The 25,576-nt window shown below is 38.4% G+C and overlaps 1 protein-coding gene across 1 annotated transcript in view; it reads right to left on the reverse strand.

Annotated features, from left to right (window-relative positions):
• The window catches only part of LOC113112675 (sodium/potassium/calcium exchanger 3), a 90,780-nt gene continuing 65,204 nt past the window's right edge, over nt 1-25,576 (reverse strand). Inside the window, exons 3-17 of the mRNA XM_026278441.1 lie at nt 15,125-15,201; nt 12,245-12,319; nt 11,783-11,867; nt 9,775-9,878; nt 7,405-7,479; nt 4,056-4,081; nt 3,894-3,947; nt 3,652-3,779; nt 3,396-3,556; nt 2,211-2,478; nt 1,925-2,091; nt 1,719-1,833; nt 1,053-1,165; nt 258-323; nt 1-172 (exon numbers count right to left, since the gene is read on the reverse strand). Of these exons, the coding sequence (XP_026134226.1) occupies nt 23-172; nt 258-323; nt 1,053-1,165; nt 1,719-1,833; nt 1,925-2,091; nt 2,211-2,478; nt 3,396-3,556; nt 3,652-3,779; nt 3,894-3,947; nt 4,056-4,081; nt 7,405-7,479; nt 9,775-9,878; nt 11,783-11,867; nt 12,245-12,319; nt 15,125-15,201 (1,664 nt within the window). The 3' untranslated portion in view covers nt 1-22. The remainder of the gene's footprint in view (nt 173-257; nt 324-1,052; nt 1,166-1,718; nt 1,834-1,924; nt 2,092-2,210; nt 2,479-3,395; nt 3,557-3,651; nt 3,780-3,893; nt 3,948-4,055; nt 4,082-7,404; nt 7,480-9,774; nt 9,879-11,782; nt 11,868-12,244; nt 12,320-15,124; nt 15,202-25,576) is intronic.

A 25,576-nucleotide genomic window follows, 5' to 3' on the forward strand; every position in this document is an offset into this window, starting at 1 on the left:
AGGGCCAAGAAAAGGAACCGTCTCATTCCTCACGGCAGGTGGGCAGATTGACGAAGGTGAATACGTTGAACTCGATGAGGATGGAGAAACACAGGAAGACAGCGTACATCAGCAAACAAACGAAACCCAAACGCTTGTCCAGCTTCCACTTGTTCAAATGCACACCGAGAACCTGAGAGGGAAAGAAAGGGTAGAGGGTGAGTGGTGGACTCAAAGGACATTTTGAAAGAAATTGTATTTAAATGCTTCTCACATACCGTGAGAAACACAGATGCCAGCAGCAGCCCAACTGAGAAAATCAGGCCTTTACTGTTCAGGTGAATCTGAGAAGAAGAAAAAAAATATATGCAAGAACTTAAACATTGTATATATAACAAGTTTTTAAATTAATAGAGCAAATTATTTCAAACAAAGTCCAATGTTTATCCAACGGAGACTCAAAATCTGTATTTAATTTAGACCCAAGGTAGACAAACATATACAGACACTTGAATGACTATTTTCGTTTTGTGTAATGTCACTAATACAAAATATTTTGTAATTTTCAATATAATCTGTTTGTGCCGAGTGGGGCGGGGGCGAGAGCCGTGGGAACGGAGCGAGGCCGGTGGAGTGATTTGGAAATGAGCGACACTTGCTCCACTCACCGGTCTCAAGTCCCACGGAGGAGGAGTTTTAATATTCTAAAAGCATTTACCTTACACTAACAAACAAGAATTGTGTTTATATTAATATGCAATTAAAAAAAATAAAATGATATTAAGAGCTCCAATCAAAAGACTTGTACTTAAAGGTATGTATTGTTCACAAATTTTACTTGATTCAAATATTTTAGATCTTAAAAATATTGAGTCATCTTGATCCGCTGCTCTAAAGATGATATTGGGCATCTGCTACTGACAGGTCCTAAGTTACAAAAACACAAAACCACCTACAAATAATGACTAAACAAAGAAGACTGATTTTTCATTATTTCTATGGCAATGCTTTTTTAAGCATTTAAGAAACAAATTATTAAACCATAATAATCTATTAAAACATTTTCCACTTACTGTGGAGCCATAGTCGATGGCCAAAGTCTGGAGGGTCCAGGGCAGACCAAGCCCAATCAGGATATCAAACACATTACTACCAATAGAGTTGGAAACCGCCATGTCGCCCATTCCTGAAAAAGACAGAGAGACAGTTGAGACTAAAAGTGAAATTGATATACTAATACTTTCATTTCTGCTTCTGTCTTAAATGAGGAATTAACCGCTGACAAGATGGGTTTTCAATAAAACTTGGTTGCTATGCTGTACAAACTAAAAAAAAAAAAAGATGAAAAATCAGTGCTACATGGAAAATCATAACAAAAGGGCCTGTGTTGTTCCCTTTTGTGACAAACTTCAAAACCCATAATGCACTTAAGCTTTTGCAGCAAGGTTACCAGGCTTGGGTGCCCTCTGTAGAAATCTCGTTCTGTATAAAATTGCATTTCGGGGCAGGGAGGTGAGGGGGCACGGTGACCTACAGTAGGTGCCCGGCACTGCTGTAGACTAAAAAACAACCCACAGCAACAGTATAAAACTGGCACAATTTCACTGGAAAACTTCTGACTTGGAAAACTTGGAAATCTGTTAACAGCCTCTTCCTTGCAAAGCAATCAAATCATTTAATTGGGGAAATTATAATAAATGATAACGCTAGACTATGAAGAAATATTAATTTGTTCCTACCTTGCCGTGCAACAATTAAACTGGCCAAACAGTCAGGAACGCTGGTGCCAGCAGCCAAGAAAGTGATACCCATGATGACATCAGGGACGCCGATTGTGTAACCGATCACTGTGACCTGCCACGAGAGTGTCAACAGGTCACTGAATGTTTGTGGAAAATAATAATTTAAGGATTTCTAAAGTTAATATATGTGTGGAAAGTCTTACCATCCAAACCATGATGTAAGAGAAGGAAGCAATCCAGAGGGTGGAGGTGATGAACGAGACCATATACCAGCGCTCCCAGCGAGGGGTGGCACAGTTGGGCACGGTGAGGAACAGCAGCAGACTCAGTGGCCAGGCCAGCAGCCACTTTAGCTTATTAAAGCCTCCACCTGCACAAGATCAGGACAGCATTTGAGTCAATAGTCCTTCCTGTTTATGGACAACCAGAATTGAACCTAAAATTATTTACAATAATCTGTTAAATAATTGTAGTCTGTAATAATTGTACCGGGGCAGCGGAATGGTACATAGGGTCCTTCGTTGTCATCTTCCTCCTCTTCCTCTTCCTCATCGTTCTCATTGTTTTCATTGTCCTCGTTTTCGGTGTCAGTTCCGGCTTCAGCCCCTCCCCTTTCGTCATCATGGTGACCCCCCTTTCGCCCGTTCAGGCCTCGGTCCGATCCTGCCAGGCCATTCTCCACCCCCCGCTTTCCTGGGATCTTTACAGTCACCTCTGAATCCCCGTTACTGAAACGACTGTTTATCAGACGCTGCCTCTGCAGAAACACAAACACACACACATTAGTCCAAGTTAAAACAGAATAATAAATATTTCAGTCTGTAATACAGATAAAATTAATAACCTTAAGGTAATTGTGACTTTATTTCTCACAACAGTGCGATATTTACATATTTATGTCCCACATTGTGACGTTATTTCTCATTTTAACCTTATCTCACAATTAAGTTTTTTTCTTTCTTTTAGATTCTTTCTATTCATCAGAGCATCCTGAAACCTGTATCAGTTTTTAAAAAAACTGTTTAACTGATAATAAGAAATGTTTCTTGAGCACCACTTCAGCATATGAGAATGATTTCTGAAGGATCATGTGACACTGAAGATCCAGTGTAAATTTTTTATGTACTATTGTAGTTTTTATTAATATTATGTAAGTTTGTTTTTTAATTTTCTGTTACCATTTTATTTTATTTTTTATAGTTTTAGTGACTTTGTTGTGTGTTTTTGCCATTTAAAAAAATACTATTATAATATGTTATAATTTGTTGTACTTAATTATGTTAATTAAACAAAAAAAATAATGAAATACTTCATTTCTGGTAAGGATTATTTTTAAATGGTTTTAGTTTTAATTTTAGTTCTTTAATAATAATAATACTGTGAAGACTGTAGCTTTGCCATCTCAGAAATATATATATATATATATATGTATATATAAATATATATATATATATGTATATACACACACACACACACACACACACACACATATAACAGTTGTTGTAATAATGTAATAAAATAATATATAAAAATATTTTTATAAGAGTGTTCTCTCATTTTAAACCCTATACGATTTAGCTGTACTTTTGTTTAACATTGAATGAAATCTAGATATGCATCTAGTGCTTGACAAAACTGTATTTGTTGAAGTGTGCATGTGATTGTGTGGCTGACCTCTGTAATAAGCATTCTGGAGGCCATTGTGAGGCGCGTGCGAGGGGAGAAGTGACTGGTGATCATGATTCTCATTCCGGCCTCAGAGAAGGACAGCTGATGAGGGTACGCAGACAAGAGTTCGTCCACCATCAGCACTGATGGCTTCCTCTGGAAATTTGCTAAGAGTGGCAGAACAACAATGCAGAAATTTAGATGGAAACCAAGTATTTGAACACATGATTTCTATAAAACAGGACTACATGTACAGTATTACCTTTCTTAAGCAGCACGACAGTGGCATCGCACCCATCGTCGATGTCTGTGTTACTGGCTGTGCCGTTACCCAGATTTGTCGAATTCTTTTTCCGCCGCTCAATGTAATTGACCACCCGTGAGTTAAATCTGATTAACACCAAGGAAGGAGAGTTAATAAAATCAGAAGTGATGTGATTTACTGATGTGCAGTAGATAATGTAATAATGAAAAATGTCCATGACAACAAAACAGATAACTCACTTCATTAGTATAATGTAAACTATGTACAGCAATGTTAGGGTGAGCGATTCCCACCTGAGGAGAAAAAGTAGCATAAATGACTGAATACAAAACAAAATTCGAAACTGTTGTAATATGAAAAATGAAAAGGGTGTTCTGATGTAACAGCAGCATTAATCTTACCACGTCACCTTCTCATCATAAATAACCTTGAAAAAAAAGAGAGAATAAAAGATTTAATATACAAAGCCATTTAACAAAGCCAAACTCCTTCAAATATTCCTGAAATTTTACACCTAACCACCAGAGGGCAGCATTATCTTACTGTAAATATGGGCCCTGAGGCTTGAGGATTTCACGAGAAAACTATTGAATAACAAATATAATGTAATGTAATGTAATATAACATAATAAACAACTTGTATTATCAAGCAAATATTTACATTAAAATGTGTTTATTTACAGGTTTTATTATTATACTATATATATATGCTATCATGATGTCATGATTCTGCCCTCGTGTCCTTGATTTTTCCTAGTCTTGAGGCAGGATCATGACAGACCCATGTTTTGTGTACAAGCGCATGGCCTTGTCTTTGGGCCATGTGCTTGTGTTGTCTCGTTCCCTTGCCCCGCCCCCCTTGTTAACCTAGTCGTGTCTTGATTGTCCTATCTGTAACACCTGTCGTGTCTTGATTAGTACCCCTATTTAGATCTCCTAGTGTGCTCTGTCTTGCGTCGGTTCATTGTGTTACTTATGTGTTTTTCAGATGTGTACTACTTATGTGTTCTACACTTGTGATTGTTCCTCTGAAGTCCCTGTATAACCGTGAGTGTTAGTTGTAGTCAGTGTTCTCCTGTTTTGAGTCTTTGTTTATCTTGTCGAGTCAGTCTTATTTAGTATTGCTGTATTTGCCCTAGTCCTGTTTTCCCCCTCGTGGGTTTTTGTTTTCCCTTTTTGTATTTAATAAACCCTTTGTTTTGTGATTCCCTGTCTGCACTTGAGTTCCTCCCTTACCAGATCCTGACAGAATGAACCGACCAAAAGGGAACTCAGCAGACAGGAGGCAATACTGGATGTTGTCAGCCAGCAAGCGAGATTGTTTTGAGGGCTCTCGCCTTGTGGTGTTCCGGGGGACCAGGGGAGGTCGTTCCGGAGCGAGCGGGCGAGAGGAGGAGCCCCAGAGGTCCCCACCTACCCAGCTGCCAACGGTTCCAGAGGGTCGTATCCTGGCCGTGGCCACTCTGGGGGATCAGGCACATCCCTCACCGAGTCCTGAGGTGCCTCCCACACCCGTCGGTCTCCCCGGGAAGCGAGGGAGACGGTTATCGTGGGAGTCTGCCTCGGAATCGTCGGAGTCAGCCCTGCCAGAGACCGAACTCCCCCAACCCGCCTCTGACCCAGCTGTGGTCTCTGCACCGCGCCCAAGGAGGAAGAGGAGGAAGAGGGGGCCTGCCGGTCCTGTGACCCCGTTTCCTCCCGTGCCAGCAGCGGAGAGCGCTGGCGTGCCCGTGCCAGCAGCGGAGAGCACTGGCGTGCCCGTACCAGCAGCGGTGGGCGTGCCCGTGCCAGCAGCGGAGAGCGCTGGCGTGCCCGTGCCAGCAGCGGAGAGAGCTGGCGTGCCCGTGCCAGCAGCGGTGAGCGCTGGCGTGCCCGACCCAGCAGCGGTGAGCTTGCCCGAGCCAGCAGCGGAGAGCGCTGGCGTGCCCGAGCCAGCAGCAGTGAGCGTGCCCGAGCCAGCAGCAGTGAGCGTGCCCGAGCCAGCAGCAGTGAGCGTGTCCGAGTCAGCAGCGGTGAGCGCTAGCGTGCCCGAGCCGGGAAAGAAAGCTGTATGCAAGTCGGCAGTCGTGAGAGCGGAGGAGAGAGCCGCGGCCGACTCTGCAGCAAAGACTCTTGTACAGTCGGTTTCATCTCATAAGGAGATGCCAATTGTCCTAGCTGCAAAAGCATTTTCTGATTATTTGTCCCGTCTTGTCCAAATTTTAGAAATCCCCGTCAGTCCTGTCTTGTCCCCTGACCCTGTCCCCAGAAGTCCCAAATGTCCAGCCGTTGTCTCCCCGTGTCCTGTTGATGTGGCCCCGTGTCCCGTTAATGTCCCCCCGTGTCCAGTAGATGTGGTCCCCCCGTGTCCAGTAGATGTGGTCCCCCCGTGTCCAGTAGATGTGGTCCCCCCGTGTCCAGCCGTTGTCTCCCCGTGTCCAGCCGTTGTCTCCCCGTGTCCTGTTGATGTGGCCCCGTGTCCTGTGGTCCCCCCGTGTCCAGTAGATGTCGTCTCCCCGCGTCCCGTAAGTGTTGTCCCGCGTCCCTTGTCTGGTCCTGTCATGTCCCCTGTCAGTTGTCCCGAGACCCCTCCCCGTCCCTCACCACCCAGACCTGCCCGTACCCCCCGTCGTCAGCCTTCGTCCTGTCCTCCTAGGATTCCTACCCCTCCCACCCGCCCTGGTCTGTCCCCCATGAACTTTGTGGTCCCGCCCCCTCCCCTTCCCTGTTTGTTTTTTTTGATTTGTCACCCCAACCCTGCCGTTGTGTACTCATGTTTGCCTTTGTTGTTATTTGTCATGTCCTGTTGGTTTGTGTCTGTGTCCCAGTCTGTCATGTCAGTCGTGTCCCGTGTTTGATGTTCCCTTGAGGAGCGTCTGGAAGCCGCTCCTTAAGGGAGGGGTTCTGTCATGATTCTGCCCTCGTGTCCTTGATTTTTCCTAGTCTTGAGGCAGGATCATGACAGACCCATGTTTTGTGTACAAGCGCATGGCCTTGTCTTTGGGCCATGTGCTTGTGTTGTCTCGTTCCCTTGCCCCGCCCCCCTTGTTAACCTAGTCGTGTCTTGATTGTCCTATCTGTAACACCTGTCGTGTCTTGATTAGTACCCCTATTTAGATCTCCTAGTGTGCTCTGTCTTGCGTCGGTTCATTGTGTTACTTATGTGTTTTTCAGATGTGTACTACTTATGTGTTCTACACTTGTGATTGTTCCTCTGAAGTCCCTGTATAACCGTGAGTGTTAGTTGTAGTCAGTGTTCTCCTGTTTTGAGTCTTTGTTTATCTTGTCGAGTCAGTCTTATTTAGTATTGCTGTATTTGCCCTAGTCCTGTTTTCCCCCTCGTGGGTTTTTGTTTTCCCTTTTTGTATTTAATAAACCCTTTGTTTTGTGATTCCCTGTCTGCACTTGAGTTCCTCCCCTACCAAATACCTGACACATGAGTTCAAGAAATTGCAAAAGAGGAAAAGATATATCACCCCTCTCAAAAAAGAGTTTAAAGAAAGAATTTTAAAATACAGTTAGTTTTTTCAGTGAATCCAACTTTTAATAAGGTGCTGTGAGTAACATCTCAGTTACTTTGCGTCCTGTGTACTGTTGATTGATTTTGGTGTTCCTCTGCGCTTGTAACACATGCAGAGTGTGGGCAAATAAGAGGCCCGTGCTGCAGGCCACGGGCCCCACGGGAGAGACACTTGCTCTTCCACTCCTGCTGCGCAAGGAGGCCCATAGGCATCATGGGAGCACGAAAAGCCACTTAAGAGTTGTACTCACCACAATCAGAGCGGTCACTGAGATAGTGTAGTACACAGAGTCTCTCATTAACGTCCAACACGAGAGCTGAACTGCCTGCATCGACAAGGGAGAGAGGACAGATGAGAGAGAGAGACAAGTAATGAAGAGACAGTTTACACATGCACACTAAAAACACACACACTAAGACTCAAAGGGAGTGTGTCAAAGCAGAGAAACTCTTAAATTTAACTGATCATTTCACCAGTCATCAAGGTTTTTTTGTGAAAAAACTACACTGTTAAAAAAAAGAAAGAAAATAAAAATAACACACACACACATACACACACACACACACACGCACACACAAATGTTTGTTTTTATGAATAGTGGGGACATCCCATAGGCGTAATAGTTTTTATAATGTACAAACTGTATATTCTATCGCCCTTCACCAACCCTACCCCTAACCCTCACCTGTGTCCTGATATGTCACAAAAACATGCCCACACACGCACGCACACACACACACACACACACACACACACACACACACACACAAACACCAGGTAAAAACCTGTTATTAGGTTAATTGTAAGTTCCCCACCTCTATGCAGGGAAAAACTGTTTTAAACTTTAAAAGGAAATTCAATTTTACAATGTTTTTGGAAGTGAAAAAGAACAAGTGAACTTATAACTAATACAGTGAAAAAAGAAAACATAAATTGACATTCCCAGCATTTCCTGGTTAACAGCTATCATTGATGGATTTTAATTGAAATAACTTTGTTTCTTCGTTGGTTTATTAGTATTATTGTATCTGTACATTATGGTTTTATGTTGCACATTATGTTGTTAAATGAACGTCTATTGCATACCTTTAGTGTCAAGTGTGTTACGGTGATTGTGTTTTGTATCTGTGTGACACTGTGCGCCTTTCACATATTAGTCACCTTGTGGAAAAGATAAGCTTTGATTCGATATGTGGCTTTCCCATTTCTCATTTGATAACTCATAAAGAATGTCATTTATCATCATATTACAGGGCCCTAATTATAAATGGGACACACATAAAGGTGCCAAGATTTTGAAAAAGAAACTACAGAAAAAACCCTGCATCTTTAATAATGACATTGCATGATAGTTTTACAGTATATTAAGGAGTTTTGTTCAAAAAGTCTGTATTCCGCACAATAAAACTTCATGCTTCTTTCATTCACGGACTCAACTGGAAACCCTGGTATTAAAGGATTTTAAAAATGTGCTTGTCATGCCTCTTCTATAATGTGTAATCGGTAACTATAAAAGTTGGTCTTGGCTTGCAGACTTTAGAATGCTGAATCAAAGTGTGTGAATTGGAAGCGAGTAAAGGAAATGACTGAAGAAGGAACCATATATGGAGGTGACATCCTGTACCGAATCCAGCTGATTGAACTGTGTGAAATAATCCATATTAAACGTGTGTCATGTTGTGTAGAGCGATCCTTCCATAAAAAGCACTGATCTACGTCAGAGCAGCAGAAGTAATGCGCCATCACTCACACCAGCACAGCTTAACTTACACCACAGGTGACATGCTTAGCTTTGTGTTTCCATGGCAACCAGAAGCTCCATTGTTGCAGATGTGTTTTTCCCCCTTGACACTGATGGGCTCCATGGATAAGTGTGCGAGTGTCTTATGGCTCTGTGCCACTTTTTTGGAATGACTGACATCACTAATAAGAAATGCTAATTTTGTTAGAAAAAAATAAAAATGCCCAAACATCATCCACTCTGTATCACATGTATGTCTGTATTAATGTGTGTGCATGTGTGTATAAAAACATATTTCTTTAACATAGTAGGGGTCTCAGGAGGTTAAACCGAAGGAGCATGAATGACCGAATCCAGTGGAAAGTTCCACAGCTGACATGGCTGACCTCATAAGCTACTCTCAGTGACCCCTGAAAAGAGTCTGCTCACTTCTTACTGTCATTCTGCACTAAGTAATGACTTTTTTAGGGCAGCGGTTTAGGAGGGGATGCACAGGTCAGCTCATTCATCTCTAGATGCCCTCTCACAGATGTCGAGAATTTATAATGCTTGCTCAGTACATTTGTGTTGGCTGTTTAAAGGAAAATAATGCCTTACTGTTGAAATGCACAAAGACTGTAGTAAATGAAGATGGACACAGTGTTGGGGAAGATACAGTACTTGGAATATAGCTAAAGCATTATATAATGCATTCTTCCACTATGGGTAAAAAACATAAATTTACACTAAAGATAACTAAAACACTGATGGAATTGTTTGTTAGAATTCCCCGGGGCTACATTTAAGAACGCTATAACATAGATTTTCATTTAAAATGGTTTGAAACATTACTTAAAACAGCTTTTGCGTACATGTGTCCATGTGCAAAGTAATGAGCACCTGTGCAGTAAAGATCCCACACACTCCGATGATGCAGAGGATATTGAAGACAGCAGAACCCACGATTGTGCCCACTCCCACATCTCCTTTGGTGATGAATACACCTGCACGAAGAAGACAGGGCAGCTTACAAAGGGCACATGAAAGTCCATGTTCAAATGTGATGGGTACTGTTTTCCAAAGACAGGCTGTGTTTAGAGATGTTTAGGCCATCCTTAAAAATATTCTTGTTTGCCGTTACCCGACCAACCCTGTCAATTTAGGACTGACTAAATTTTGCTTTTAGTCCGACCGACTTGCTGGTTGTACATTTGCATTAAGACCGACCAATTAAATATTTTTTTTCTCTTCAAACAACTAATACAAAAGCAATAAAATAATATTAATTATATTTTAGTAAGTATTGTAAATATATAAATTGCCTAGGCCTATATGCAAACGAAGACTACGTTCTTTCTTTAAAAAAAAAAAACCCTGTGACTTCATCTGTTGACACGGATGTCACACTATGGCCTGTGCGTTCGCTTCGTCTCATATTCTCATTCATTGTCAGAGTCAACACTGCTTTAACTTGGCACGAAGTTCTGGAAAAACTGTGCCCAGATCTTTTCCCATCCCTTCTCTCGACTAGTCTAAAATTTCAAAAATCTATTGCACGAATCGATTGGACCAACCAACACAAGTTTCGAAAACAAAAATAGGACATTGATTTTAATGGCCTTCTCTCGGAGCGCGTCTAGTTTTCTTTTTGTTTTTTGGAACATGCGTCACACAGCAAATGCAGCTTCGGACACACACACATAACAGCAAATAATACTTGTGCAAAGTGTTTCTCTTTTTACAACATAAATGTGAATTCTGCCGGTATTCAGACAGTCTCATGCGTACAGATACAGATTCGGGCTAGAATCGCCTATGCGATTTGTTGTTGTTGACATTTCTAATCGTAAACACAGCCATGTTGAAGCCTGCAGTAAATGTTTTGCATTATGGCAGTCCACTCTGCTTACTGTTTTTCGAGAATGTTGCACTCCTGTTTGTCACTGTGCACGTAACTTCACACCAATAAATCACCAGAAATATTGGTCTTTACCAATATATTGAATCTTTACATTCGTCCTGCCTGTTGTCCATGGATTTACCTATATTTGGTGTTATTTGCTGTATAAAATGCATCTAGACATGCAATCGATTCAATGAACACTTATCACTCAAATCAAACAGGATTTTTTTCAAAGTGACAACCCAAGAAAGCAAAGTAAACAGTCTCTCATTTGTAGGTTGCATTGATACCTAGCGGTGGATGCAAATAAAACAGTAAAACAGTACCTCATTTTTTTCTTCTCACCTGAAATTCATGCAATAGACATGTTTTTGACAGATTTCAATTTGTTTGTGGTCTATATATCCTACATCAAAATGAGGTTTGCAGTGATGCGCCCGAAGGCACGGGTTGAAGACCCAGTCTTTGACGTCACGATATGCTAATTTATTTAAATTCTTACCTACGTAATCACCATCACCAAAATTTTACTTTTTTTTTTTACATTGAAACTTGAAAAAAAATATATATATAGACCTAACTACCGACCCTTTTTTTTTTTTTTTGATGTGCCATTTACATGGTAATGCAATGTCTGATTTTAAAATGGGTTTTAAAGGATGAATTTTGAGATTTTATGTTTTCAAGTGATATATAACTTCTGATGATTTCTAAAATGTGATAGAGAAAAAGGCAACGAGGAAGTCTTTTTTTTTAACAAAGGTAAAACTCCTTTTGTAATGTAGATTTCTGAGGGTGCACTCTTTTCATAAATTAATCTATTACTTTTCCTACATAATTTTTAACAAAAAATATTGGTACAATATATATTTGGGAGTCTTAGACCTTTCCAACGATATATAGTTTGTCAAGATTAGATTAGATTTGATTGTAATATAGTATAGTAAACGTAGGCGTCCCGTATACGGGACAGGGTGACAATTAACAGGTTAAGGATGGCCTTACCTATGACTGAGGTGAAGAGTTCAGGAGCTGAACTTCCTGCTGCCATGAACGTGGCTCCTGCTACATCTTCACTGAGATGGAGGCGCTACAGCACATTCACACACAGACAGAGAGAGACGTGAAAGATGAAGTGACCAAACAGAAAACAGAAAACAAATAGTGACTAATCTGAAGTTTCCTGAACACTTATCCCATATGCTATTGGAAAATAGAAATAGAAAATAGAAATATTTAATTTAAATATTTTATCATAAAAATATAAAAAATACTATAAAAAACAGCTTTAAAATAGCTTAGACTGGCATGAAACAGGAATATTTAATTGATATATTTTCATGACAACTATAATTCATTTTTATGAATTAGAAAATATTTTAAAATGATTACATATTTCACCTTCAAACATGCTTTAAATGATTTAGCAACTGTAGAACATTAGCTAGGACATGATGAATGTCTTACCTCACAGATCTTCTCCAGAGAGGGCACGAAGTAGTCATCACACACCAGTGCCAGAGCGTAAAACATATACATGGCCTTTAGAGAGAGATAAAGGGGAAGAGAGAGAGAGAGAGAACACAAAATTACAATCCCCACTTCAAGCACATACCTTCCTTTTGAATCTCCAGGACTTACAAATCAGAACTCTGTCATCAATACCACCACTCAAGTCATTTTAAACCTGTATGAGTTTATTTCTTCTGATCAACTAACATGAAAAAATACTAATGAAGTAAAGATGGACTAGCAACTGTTTGGTTACCAACATTCTTCAAAATATCTTTTGTATTCAGCGGCAGCGGAAGATTTGGAATAACTTAAAACTATGAAAATGATGACAGTTATCCCTTTAAATGATGGTCTGTTTCTCACACTCAAATATCCAGCAAATCATGGACAACTGGAAAAGTCATGGAGTCAAAATGGTTGAGAACCAAACTTCCAAAACTTCAATTTTAGAAATGAATCATGAGGGTGAGAAAATCATGACAGAATTTTCATTCTCTTCCATTAAAGTCAAAGTGGTCCACTGTGGAAATACCACCTTAAATTAGATTACGACATCTGATGAAGCGTCTGTAACTTTGCATTACATAAGAAGTAAAAAAAAAAAAAAGTGAAATTCTTGTGAGCGGGCACATTTGAGTGTCAACACCATTAAATTCTCAGAGCAATCTGCCCTCCAGTGGGACTGCCGTCTACTGGGACTATTCAGACCTTTTCTTAGAAAGTGTCCCAATGACAGAAAGGCACTGATGGAAGCTGGCGCCCTTTACAGAGTGAGGGCTGTTGAGGGCCGGGGGTTTCAATGTTTATTTGTCTCATACTCAATAGGGATGAAATTTATGCACAGTCTGTCATGTTTTACATAAATGAGCTGCGTGTTGAGATTAGTTGCTCCAACATCTGCTGTGGTCAGATGGGTGTGAATCGCAGATGTCATAGTCCCTTGACATGCAACACACACATATGCATTTGAAGTTATGCATCTACATAAAAGCATACAAATAAAACACATAAACACGGCAATATACACTTATGAAATAAATAATTTAAATAACATATATATTAAATATTGTCACTTAAATATAACATTTGAAAATATTATTCAATCAAATATATGTTAAATGAGCAAGGAAACACATAAAACTTGCATATAAATACACAAGTATGCAAGCACACACCGTCCTTTTAAAGCAAGCTCCCATTCCCTCCTGGGACCCTTTTGCCAACTGTTTCCCGCCAAGACTTTGCAAATCAATGCGTCTAATTCAGCCGACACGTTGCTATGCTTGCACTGTGTGCCCATTATGTAATCTCTGCCCTCTCCACTCTCATTCTATACACTTCCTTTTATTCTTGACCTTCTGACAAGGCAGAGCTGGGCTACTGAATCCCCTAAAGATAAATAAAACATGTAAACAACTGGAGGGAGTCTTAGAGGTTTTCAGCTGCGGCTTTTACCATCCGCTCACTCTCTGCTTACATGAGCATCTATCTAAACAACGCACAACAATGGCAGCGTCAAACCAACCCTGCAGGGGATTTCAGCAGGAACACACAGTACTGCTTCACATGGCATGCTTCACTTAAAACTGTGCTCAGACATGGCCTATGGGGGCAGGAAAACCTGATGCATGAGGAATTGTCTCTCTGTGATAGCTTACGATGATGATGGGGTGGAACAGAGCAACTCAGTTTATTTTATTAAATGCACCTGTGATGGATTTATTAAGAGAGCATCCATGTAATGAATTATGTTCCAGATTGTGCATGATGTCAGTTACCAAATACAACGATTTTCTTATCTCTCAGTTTCTTTAAAAAATAACAACAAAAACACAGCTAATTTCTAAGTGACATCATAATTGCTTTAGAAGTATGAATGCGTGTATGCATGTGTGTGTGTGTGTGTGTGTGTGTGTGTGTGTGTGTGTGCGTGTGTGTGTGTGTGTGTGTGTGTGTGTGTGTGTGTGTGTGTGTTTGGCCATAGAGTAGAGTGCATGCTTTTTTTTTTTTGGCCATAGAGTAGTTTCAATGAATCACACTTCAATGAAAAATGGCTCTATCTAATCATGATGCAGAAAGGATCTGGACAGCCACCCAGCTTACACTGCTTTCAACTTCTAGTGTTATTTCACTTTAGCTCCATTTGAAACCTCCAGAGAACACTCAGTTTAATCCTTGAAAGAAAAGAAACCATGGGAAATACTGTTGGCAGAGGGAACTCTACTGTGTATTTTTTTTTTTTTTTATAAACAAATGTTTGTGAGACTGCCAGAGACAGCAAAACCCAATCTCGCTCTCTATATGCACAATCACTGTAGTAAACAGTATTTCAGGTAAGAACTAATGCACAATAAAACATCTTCAGATGTGCATGGGCTTCATCATTTCTAGAGCATACATAAAGTTATATGAACACGACAACTTTGATGCCATTTATGCAAAAGTAGCTGGAAAATTTTAAGGAAAGAAGTGAATAAATAAATGTGCTTTCTGCATAAATAATACACTTGCACATCAGAGGACAGAATATCTTAGGCAATGAGAAAATGTCATTACCAATGCTACTACACATTCAAATATTAAAACTAACATTTTTGGTCTTAAGATGATCAATTCATTCATGTGTACCAATGAGCAAGTCACTTGGAAAATCCTTTGTAGTCACTGTAACAAATAACACAGGTGAAGCCAGAGAGGGCCCGATGCTTGAATGGAACACACAGCCTTGTGGCTTTAAGTGTTTGTGTAATTTCATAGGTTTCAGCAAGAATAAGGCATTCAAGCTACTGTGTCGAATGTTGAAAAGGAAAAGCAGATGGTAGAGATACTTACACACAGAACATGCAAGGCTACAGCCCCCTCCATTCGCTCCTGGTTGGTAAAGATATCATCAGGGAACTCATGTATACCTGCACAAAACACACACATTTGGCTACATGAATAATCCATTTATAACACAGAGCAGTGCGCACGTGTCTCAGAGATTCTTCCCACTCATTATACATCATGTAATTAAACATATGGATGACTCCAGAGGAAAATTAGTAAATGCTTTAAATCACAGACTAATTATACACCGCATAAGTTCATCTCGTTAATGTAGAATGTGCATGCATATACTTTTGTCTCTATTAAAGGGCTAGATCTCTCCAAAATGAAAATTGTGGAATATAAAGGAGATATTTCGCATACATGTCTGAGCTTCTCTCTTCCCTACAATGAAGGTGATTGGGGAGCAAAGCTGTCAAGTTTCAGAAAGGGCACAAAAGCACCAAGTGACTATATTTTGTTTCTTCTGAAGCCATGTCAATTTGAAATTTATGTCATTATTTGATAAAATCTTGCTTGACACTCGTGGTCACCAATCACTTCCATTGTACAGAAAAGAGCAGCTCGGAAATTTTGCCCAGCATCTCCATTTGTTTCCCATAAAATAATATAAGTTTCAAAACACAAGAGTGTGAGTAAATGATGACATAGTTAAACCTTTTTTGGTGAAATATTCCTTTAACTGTCCAAAAAGAGTTAATTGTTCATCAGTGGTAGAACCCATATAATGAAACATTTTCAATCACTAAGAACAACAAAATGACTTTATCAGACGTCATTCACTGAGCTTCAGAGAGAACTGACAACTATACTGTATGACTGTGGCATTGGTGTGATTTTCAGGAGCTGTTCTTGCAGTTCTGACGGCATTACTGCTGCTCCCAGTCCATCGCTGCTCTGTTAACAAGCTATTCACTAACACAGCGTGTCACCCGGCCAGCTCCACTGATAAGCCCGCAGCCTGCCGACAGAATCGGGTCAGTGAGAGTGGCCACTTATTTGCCTGGATTCGGTTTTACATTCTCTAAGATGGTGGGAGTGACAAAGTCGTGCGTGAGCTCTCTGAAGTGTTGCAATTGTACTCGTTCCTACACAGCCAGTTGCCATGACGTCAACATCCAAGATACTACAGCCCTGATTGAAAAGCGCTGAGACCCCAGAGACTGGCTTTGTTCCATTCGGGGAAATGGATCTCTCTGTGCAAACGTGAAACCTGATTTATTTTATTGCTGACAGAAAAATAGCTCAGAACTTGTGTGATCGAAAGACAGACAACATCTAGAGAGACTAAAAGAAATTGCTTGTCTGATCCACTCACATTGTTTTTTTTTCCCTCCAATATTGTACACACATATAGACACATTTGTTCCTAAGGACTTTTAGAAAATAAATAATCTTAAAACCATTTTGACACCTCCACTAATTTAATTTGTCCACTAACAATTACCTGAAAATTCTGTAATTTTAATTATTTTTCATATTAAGTGTCATAATTACAGATTATTAGGAAATTATGAGCAAACAAAATATTCTTCTCATATGATATTTACCTAGATTTTTCTTTATTTTTCTTGACCTATCTCATCTCAGATTTTTACCTCAAGCATGCTCTTCACTGACACATGTGACACACCAATTGTTCATATATATAATGATTGAAAGTCTTGGTCTAAGATAAGGGAAAGTAAGGGTCTTAAAAGAATAGTACACAAAATAAGCAGTCATAATTAAAAGCAGGTGAAAAGTTGAAAAAATTTGGTGAACATTTTTTGACAAAATTTACTATATATATATATATATATATATATATATATATATATATATATATATATATATATATGTGTGTGTGTGTGTGTGTGTGTGTGTGTGTGTGTGGTGTGTGTGTGTGTGTGAACTTCACATAAGAAAACAAAAAAAGTAGTAATTTGCTTGTTTTAATAATAATAATAAAAAAAATCCTGAAGTTCTAAAAAAAGAATTTAAAGGTACAGGTTGTAGGACCTGCCACGAGAGGGTGCACTATCAAAACAATAACAATCGTGTGGTTTGATGATGCTTAGAAGGAGCGTGGAATGATGGGATGTGTTGTCTTCTACCCAATCGCTGACGGCAATCAATCAGACGGAAAGATAAATCATGGATTTAACGCGAGTTCAACGATTTGCGCGAGTAGATTATATACAAAGTCAATGCAAAGACGCGATCAGACGATGGATCAGACACGTCTTCGCGCAAGTCTAGAGACGCGATGCCCCGTGTTTGGAGTGTATGCCCCATAATACTAATCTTGTTATGTATTCAAGTTATGAATATGTTTTCTGTAAAGATACGAATCAAAACAACTCGCCTGTCGAGTAAAACACAAGCGAGATCGGCATCTCTTTCTAGTTGAAGTTTGTCGCGAAGCTACTTCCGCATCTGGCCACGACACTGTTGTCAAGTGGTTTCTATACTAGTGAATCAAAATTTGTCCAAATGAATTCTTAGCAATGCATATTACAAATCTAAAATTACGTTTTGATATATTACGGTAGGACATTTACAAAATATATTCATGGAACATGATCTTTACTTAATATCCTAATGATTTTTGGCATAAAAGATCATTTTGATAATTTGATAATTTTAACCCATACAATGTTTTTTTTTTTTTTTTTGGCTATTGCTAGAAATATACCCCAGTGACTTAAGACTTTTCGCACAGATGCAACGTTAGGTGACAAACTACAAGCTATTTCTGAGTTGCATATAAAGATCAATATAACAGTTTTTGTATAACACGGCAATCATTACAGGAATATCTGCAAGGGTGTTTGTGTGTGTCCATGGCTGCGCAGTGCAGTGACATTCCCTCCAAGATCACCAGGGAGGTTGAATGCGTCAGCAGGCTTCACACTGCCCCCAATGACCTAAACACCACAGAGGTGAACTCAAACTGACTAAAAGAACTCACAGAACAATCATCCACAAGAAAAAAAGGCTCTCATCTGGTGCTTCTGTATGTATCGTACATTTAATGACACAAATCCTTCATAATTACACACAAACAGTGCCTGAAGTCTGTGAAAAGAGAGGCTGACCCTTACTCTATGACCTTTGGGTCCCATATCAGTCTCTGTGCGATCGTATTACTTGTTTCACACACAAAAACAGTGTTTAACCCGAGACATAAGGCTTCTGATGACAAACAGATGAATAAAACGCTGGACAGAGTGCCTATTTTTATCCAAGGAACAACAGATCTGCTCACATGGGTTTCATTGTTGGTGTGGCCTTCATTAGAGAGTCACAGCTTTTCGTTTCTGGTCCTTTCATAGAACGCTCCTTGGCACAAGAGATTCTGATTAATCTAATTTCAATTACAGTGCCAATGAATGAAGCAGCGCTAAACAACAGCCAGTTACTGCGAGCGGATCAATTAAAGAAAGCAAAACAACAGCAACAGAAAGATGAACTTAGCAATGTTGAAAGGGTCTAGAGGAAGGGTCCCTTCTGTAATTATGAAGAAGGCAAACAAACAGAAATGAATTCAAAATCTCTTTATTGTGCACTGGCAACACGAGTTAAAACAAATGGATGAGGCCTTGTTTCCTTTCTCTGAGTGACTGCTAGCAAAGAATTAGACAAGAACTTTCCAAGCTAGTGAGAAAAGACTAAATTCGCCCGGAAAGTTAGGATAGAGAAGGACAGGGCTGATTCTCAGCAGGTTTAGACCTTGCACAACCTCCTCCTCCAGAGTAACAGGAGACTAATGGCCAGCGGGAAGGACATGTGGACTGTCCACATACATTAACCGCTGTCAGCGCTGGCCCCTGCTTCTCCTCTGAGAACTGTTCAACTCCTCATGAGGACATGAGACAGACGTACGCATCCAAGTTCCCTTCAGAGCATTTTGTGAGCTTTGGAGCTGTTAAAATAAGTCTACTTCAAAGCCTAAAAATCGGAAGATGTAATGCTTCAAACTTCAAAGTAGACGAAAATGCTGCCTTTGCAGATACCATACAAAGCTAAGCAACATCCTCTAAAATATCCACTAAGATTTCTTCTGCTTGGATTTTGAATGGGAAGAATAAAATGCTGTATGATAGAAGCTGAGGAAGATTTCTTTTTAAGGAATTTTATTCCTTATATATTTTATATTATTAAGTTTGGGATCAGAAAGATTTTATAAGAAATTAATACGTTTTTAAACAAGGACACATTCAATAAATAGGTCAAAAGTGACAGTAAAGACATTTTTAATGTAACAAAATGCTTCTGTTTCAAATAAATGGTGAACTTTTGAACTTCATATTCATCAAAGAATCCTGAAAAAAAGTATTACCATTTAAAAAGTATTAAACAACAGAACCTTTTGTTCTCATTATTATTTTAACAATTTATTATATACTGATACTACATTGATAATGATTATTAATATTAATAATCATTAGATTAGAATGATTTGTGAAAGATAATGTGACATTGAAGACAGGAGTGATGAATAATGACAATTCTGCTTTGCCATAACAGGAATAAATTATGATCAAAATACAAAATAGTTATTTTCAATTGTAATAATATTTCAGGTAATAATATTAAACTTTACTGTATTTTTGATCAAATGCACACAGCCTTTGTGAGTGTATGTGTATATCATGCATATACATTATCTAATACCCTCATGCACAGTACAGTATATCCAAAGCTCACTGGAATTTGTTTTAGATTATTAGACATTATGTTATTGTGCCTTGGAAGCCAGATTTATTAGGAGACAAAAACAGTTTTCCTTTGGAGACAAAACACTGCCTGTTTAGTCACTGAGTGACTGGACAGTGAGGCAGCAGGACACCTGTCTGAGGTTTCGGACAGTCAAACAGAGACAGTTAGAAATAATAGCTTAACTGAGAGTCAGACCTCTGTAATTCCAATCATCAGGAAGGCGGCATCTGTTGTCTATTAAATCTAATTGATGAAATTAAAGCGCTGCTGTCGTCAAGACAAACAGTTACTGGAGAATTTCTCCTTCCTAAAGGAACGAAAGTTTAGAGATATGAATATCATTAGTTGTTTTGCTGTGGCTTGTAAACATATACTGTACAAATGCAACTATATAAAAAAGGCAAAGTCTACCTGAATAGACTCCCCACGCACACACAAAAACTATATAAAAATTGGAACATATAAATACTGCTGCATATACTGTGTTGTTGTATTGTAGGCCGATACATCGATAGATAGACAGACAGACAGACAGACAGACAGATAGATAGATAGATAGATAGATAGATAGATAGATAGATAGATAGATAGATAGTTAGAGCAGCTCTGTGAACTAAACTAATAAAGAGCACAAGTATTTAAGACATCAAATTAACTTTAATTCATTCATCCCTAGTGGCTAGATTATAAATCTGGAATAAACCTTGTTTAATGTGAGTCCTGATAGATATTTTCATTATTAGGAACTTTTCTGGGTTGATTGAGGTGTTATTGGTATAATAATTGTAGGAAAAAGTAAAAAAAAAAAAAAAAAACACGTAGAAATTACTGTTTAAATTCTTAACAGAAATACACGTGACAACAGAGACAGGTTTTGCTCTTCATTACTTATATTTGGATGATTACTAGAGAAACCCTTCTGAGGATTTGTTACTGTCTCCGTCATTATAATTCTTGTGTGGTTTAAAACAAATTGCCCAAGGGAGCTCTAAAGATAATCACACTTTCCATCAACAAAGACGTGTGTCAAACAACTGATTCACTTAGAGACCAAGCTAAACTACGATAACAAGTAGAGCATAATTATTTATAAAGCACTTGTGGCTTCCTACATAATGACAAGCTTCACTGAAGACCAACTTCTCTCAAAGTTAATATCATTCAGAAAATATATCAAATACTCAATGAGGGGCTTTTTTTAAGTAGTAGTAACAACCTCTGTTATATTTACTTGTTTACAGTTTTTTTTTCCTTTCTTTTTTATTCCCATGCTGTCAAATCATGAACTTGATAAAATCTTCATGATGACAGCTTTGTTTTTTGTTTTTTTTTTACTTTTTCTTTGTCAAAGTAACACTCACTTTCCTAGATATCTGCTCTTGTTTTTTTGGTACATCCCTACCATGTCCATATTTGACCCTGAAGTTTAATCATGACCATTGTGGAACCCTATGAAGTACTAATATTACATTTTGTGATCACTTCAATATGAAATGCAGCATAATGACTGCTGCTGGTGACGTAACTTTGGGACAGATGATAAGTTGCTGACAGAGTCCATGAAAAAGTTCTGCTTCTTAAGTGATATTCCCCTATAAAGTGGCTTTAATTGTCATGCTGAGCCTTTAATCCCGTTTTCCCATAGATGACATAAAATGCCTTCCGTCCATTAAAACCATGCAAATTCTATAATTTGCAGTTGTTGGAAACACATAATCCAGTGCACGTCCTTAAAATACTTGGTCTAATAAGGACAGGATGATGATGATAATAATAATAATACCTAAATTACAATTTTACACAAAATAAAATATAATGATTAAGTTATCAAACATAAAATGTACAGTAGAACAAAACAACAACTGTATAGCAACTGTCACCAAAATATAAATAAATAAATAAAATACATTTACAAAAATATAAATGTTCATATAACTTTTTATTTTTATTTTATAAAGCTAGCTAAGGATAGTTGCATAAAAGTAAACGTAAAAGCATTTCAATGACAACAGAGTCTTAATACGATTCATGCATTTGACCCAGTTTGACTGCTTTACTATTTTCCTTATGTAATAGATACAGAGTTTATTATCTCCACCTCAACAGGGGAATCTGTGATTGAGAGGGGCTGAAGTGTTGATTGTGAACATGGGTAGCGGTGCTCAAGTGCTTCAGGTACAGGGTTTGAGAGGGGACACTCAGGACCACAAATTGACAACATGACTTACATGCCAAGAACACTAGTCCTCTCCGCAGTCAGCCTCAAACACAGCTGAAATACCGAGACCAATTAGTCCTGGATTCAATTAAAGCAATTCACAAGCCCCTCACTGCTGCACTAACATCAGCGTGCAAGTGTTTCAGCTGAGCTCTCTTCCATCGTACACCAATCACAGCTACATTGTGCTGCTAATGGCTAATTACATGATAAAACATTCACAGTCACCTAAAGTACTTAATAACAGGACTGAAATGTTCTAACACACAAGTAAAATAGCTTATTTTTCTAACCAGGTCAACAGATATACAAGAAGCAATGTTCTGTACCTGCTTATGTAAAAAGGTCGAGCGAAGAGAGCAAAAGTGAAAGGAGATTTGAAGGCATGCATTCGTCAAATTATACTGTTTTTGAGCTAAAACATTTTCTCTCTCCATCTCTCCTACAGAAACACATACAAACACACATAACCAAAGAAACAGAGGCTGGGATAAGCATATTTGATGATAGATGCAGAGTCCTTCTTAAATCCCTGACTTTTAAATCTGCAGGATCAAGCAGGATTGACCTGCACTGCAGTAAGTGGGGTCTAGACTCCAAGGGGGAAAAACAGCGCTCATCCATGCTTCTTACATAAGCACACAGATATTATATAATTCAGACTTTTATAAATGATTTGTTCTAATTCATTGTAATACATCATTAAATAGATCTCAGGAGATAATGCTTTTTAAGAACAATGCACAAATGCACACTACAAGACATTGTGTAGTGAGCAGTTACTAAAAGAAGATTAGGAGAAGGGGAAATTATTGTGTATATAATATATATATATATATATATATATATATATATATATATATATATATATATATATATATATATATATATATATATATATATATATATATATATATACTGTATATATTTCTCTTAATGGCTAAGATACCTATAATGTCTCTTTTAAAATAAAATATTATTAAATAAAAAAATAGTTTATTAAAGTCAAATAATATATATTGTATAGTATAAAAGATGTATAAATTAAATTATTATATTATAATATAATATAATATCAATGTAATAACAATAATAAAAATTACTGTGTCTACCTCCCTGATACACACTCTTATTTGAAACATGAGAATGAGTAGTTTGGCATGGTGATGGAAATGACAGTGTGAATGTATTTGGTCTTGGCTGAATAGATCTGCTGCTGATTTTCCTGCTTCTGCAGAGCAAGTGACAACACATGCACAGACATGCTTTTAACATGTAAGAGATGCTGCTGCTGATGCACATATAACACATATGAAATTACCCGTAGTGATGTATATGGGTGGAGCTGGGGGGGTTGAGGGTTTGCTTGCAGCAAACACAGAACCAAAACATTTGAATGATAATTAGCAAGCTCAATGGCTGCAGAAACAGCAGAGGCCAATCAGCTTGTGCCATGTCGGATGATGTCATGAAATATGACAGTGCTACTGTCATTCACATTAAAATTTTATTTATTGCTTCTAAAAGATGCTATTGCATGTCAGCCAAACCATTTTCCCCCCTAAAGTAACACACAACTTCTCAAATGTTATTATCTGCATGCTTTGTCATTTACACAAGAGCGATGCATGATCTAATCCATTATTATGTTATATTATTAATATATTATTATGTGTAAGGGGCATTAAAAATTTCCCTCTCAATCTCTTTTTGTACCTCCACTCTGCTGATTCTGTGTTTGTATTGGCAGGGTGTTTGGGGACAGCATGTGTCCATCAGTTAAGCTCCCATCCTTATCTGTTGCATGATGATATGTGCAAGAAGCCTGAAAAATAATATTCAATACATTTTCTCCATTATTAAAATATGGCTGCCCTTATGCCATGGAGTGCAAAACTTGCAAAAAAAGCTTTAAAAATGATCATGTGTTTTAGAAGATGATAGAGAGAGATTCAAGGACTCTTTTCCATAGTCCAAAAGATGTGTATTTGCTGAAGCTGAGATACATTTCCATCAAGCTTCTGAGAAATATGAATCTGTGTACCGATGCCTCCATATTGTTTAATTTTCTTGTGTTGATGTGTGTGTGTTTTAATAAAACAAGATAAAAAGATATTCCCCACTAACATAGCAAAGGTTAACCAATGGCATTAAGGGCAGGATTGTCTTGTATGACCAATGGCAGCAACGTGGAAAAACGGTCTGAAAACAGTCATTCACCTATAAGTACAAAATCATGGAGAAACTGACAATTATGCACGAGGTCAAGCAGAACATACAGGGTGATTGTGTGTGTCTCAGTATTTTTCATCAACACAGCAAGCTAAAGAAAATGATAAGTGTAGCAAGGAAGAGAGCTCTCATCCGAAGAGCCACACAGCATGAATGACAGAGAAGAAGAAAGAGAAAGAGATAACTCAATTCCAGCTGTTCAAAGACCTCTATGGGCCCAGTCGAATTACTGTACGCTGAGACTGATCATGATTGTGCCATGTTGTGGTTGACGTGAACGTGAGTGAGGTGTCTGAGACAAGACCTTATCTTATAACATAAATAGAAGTAATTAAAGAGTTACATGAAAAGAAAGTATACACTACAGCTGGAAAAATCATTTCAAAACATCACTGTGGATCCGACCCAAACTAATCAACAAACTGATAGGAGCTGTATGTCTATAGCCTCCAGAAATAGCTGGCCAGGAGTTGCCAAAATGCTTGCCAATAAGTTTCTTTCTTGCTTAACCAGCAGTGCGAGTTTGGTACAGGACTACTTATTTGTTCAAATAATGATATGTTGAGGAAACCTATTTGGAAATAATCATTATTTGTGCAATTCCACTTGGTGCCACTTGATGCACAGGGCCTTCAGTAGTTTGGTGCAGTAGTTTTTGTGAAAAGCCATTTGACTGATGTTTACTCACATGAGACTCATAATAGTTATCTGTAAATAGAGTTTCACGAGTTCACACTTACACATAATAAATAGAATAAAGGTTATGAGTATTTGACGTGCTGTCCGAGGGGAGGGCTCAGAACTCAGAATTTGGCCCGAAACAACAGTACACCCCCAACCCCCCAGCTCTGAGATGCACAACATGTTTGTGGCTACGTTTTTTATTGGAGAAATAGAGCAAAAACAGCCAATACTGGCATTATTGTGTTAGAAATCTAACTCACAATATTAACAGCATGTTCATAAAACTGGTATAAAATCAATCACATTTGCAATCATGCTGATATTCGGGAAAAACAGCACTCATACAGTTTTGTTAAACTGTATCATATGATATATTTTTTTCTGCAAAGTGAGTCATATACTTGATAATATCAGCTCACACATCATTAAAACAACAATAATTATATTATCATAGACGATAAATATTGTTCTGGACATATATTACAGTGAGGTCTCAAAATGAATATACTTTTGTGTTCTGTCTTGCACTGTATTTTATTTCATGGTCAAAATGTGACTGTAGTAATATGTATCTCTGTATAATAAGTATAATGTTGTACTTCTGTTACCCATCAGCC

The sequence above is a fragment of the Carassius auratus genome, chromosome 13, assembly GCF_003368295.1.
Source record: "Carassius auratus strain Wakin chromosome 13, ASM336829v1, whole genome shotgun sequence".
Taxonomy (NCBI): Eukaryota; Metazoa; Chordata; class Actinopteri; order Cypriniformes; family Cyprinidae; genus Carassius; species Carassius auratus.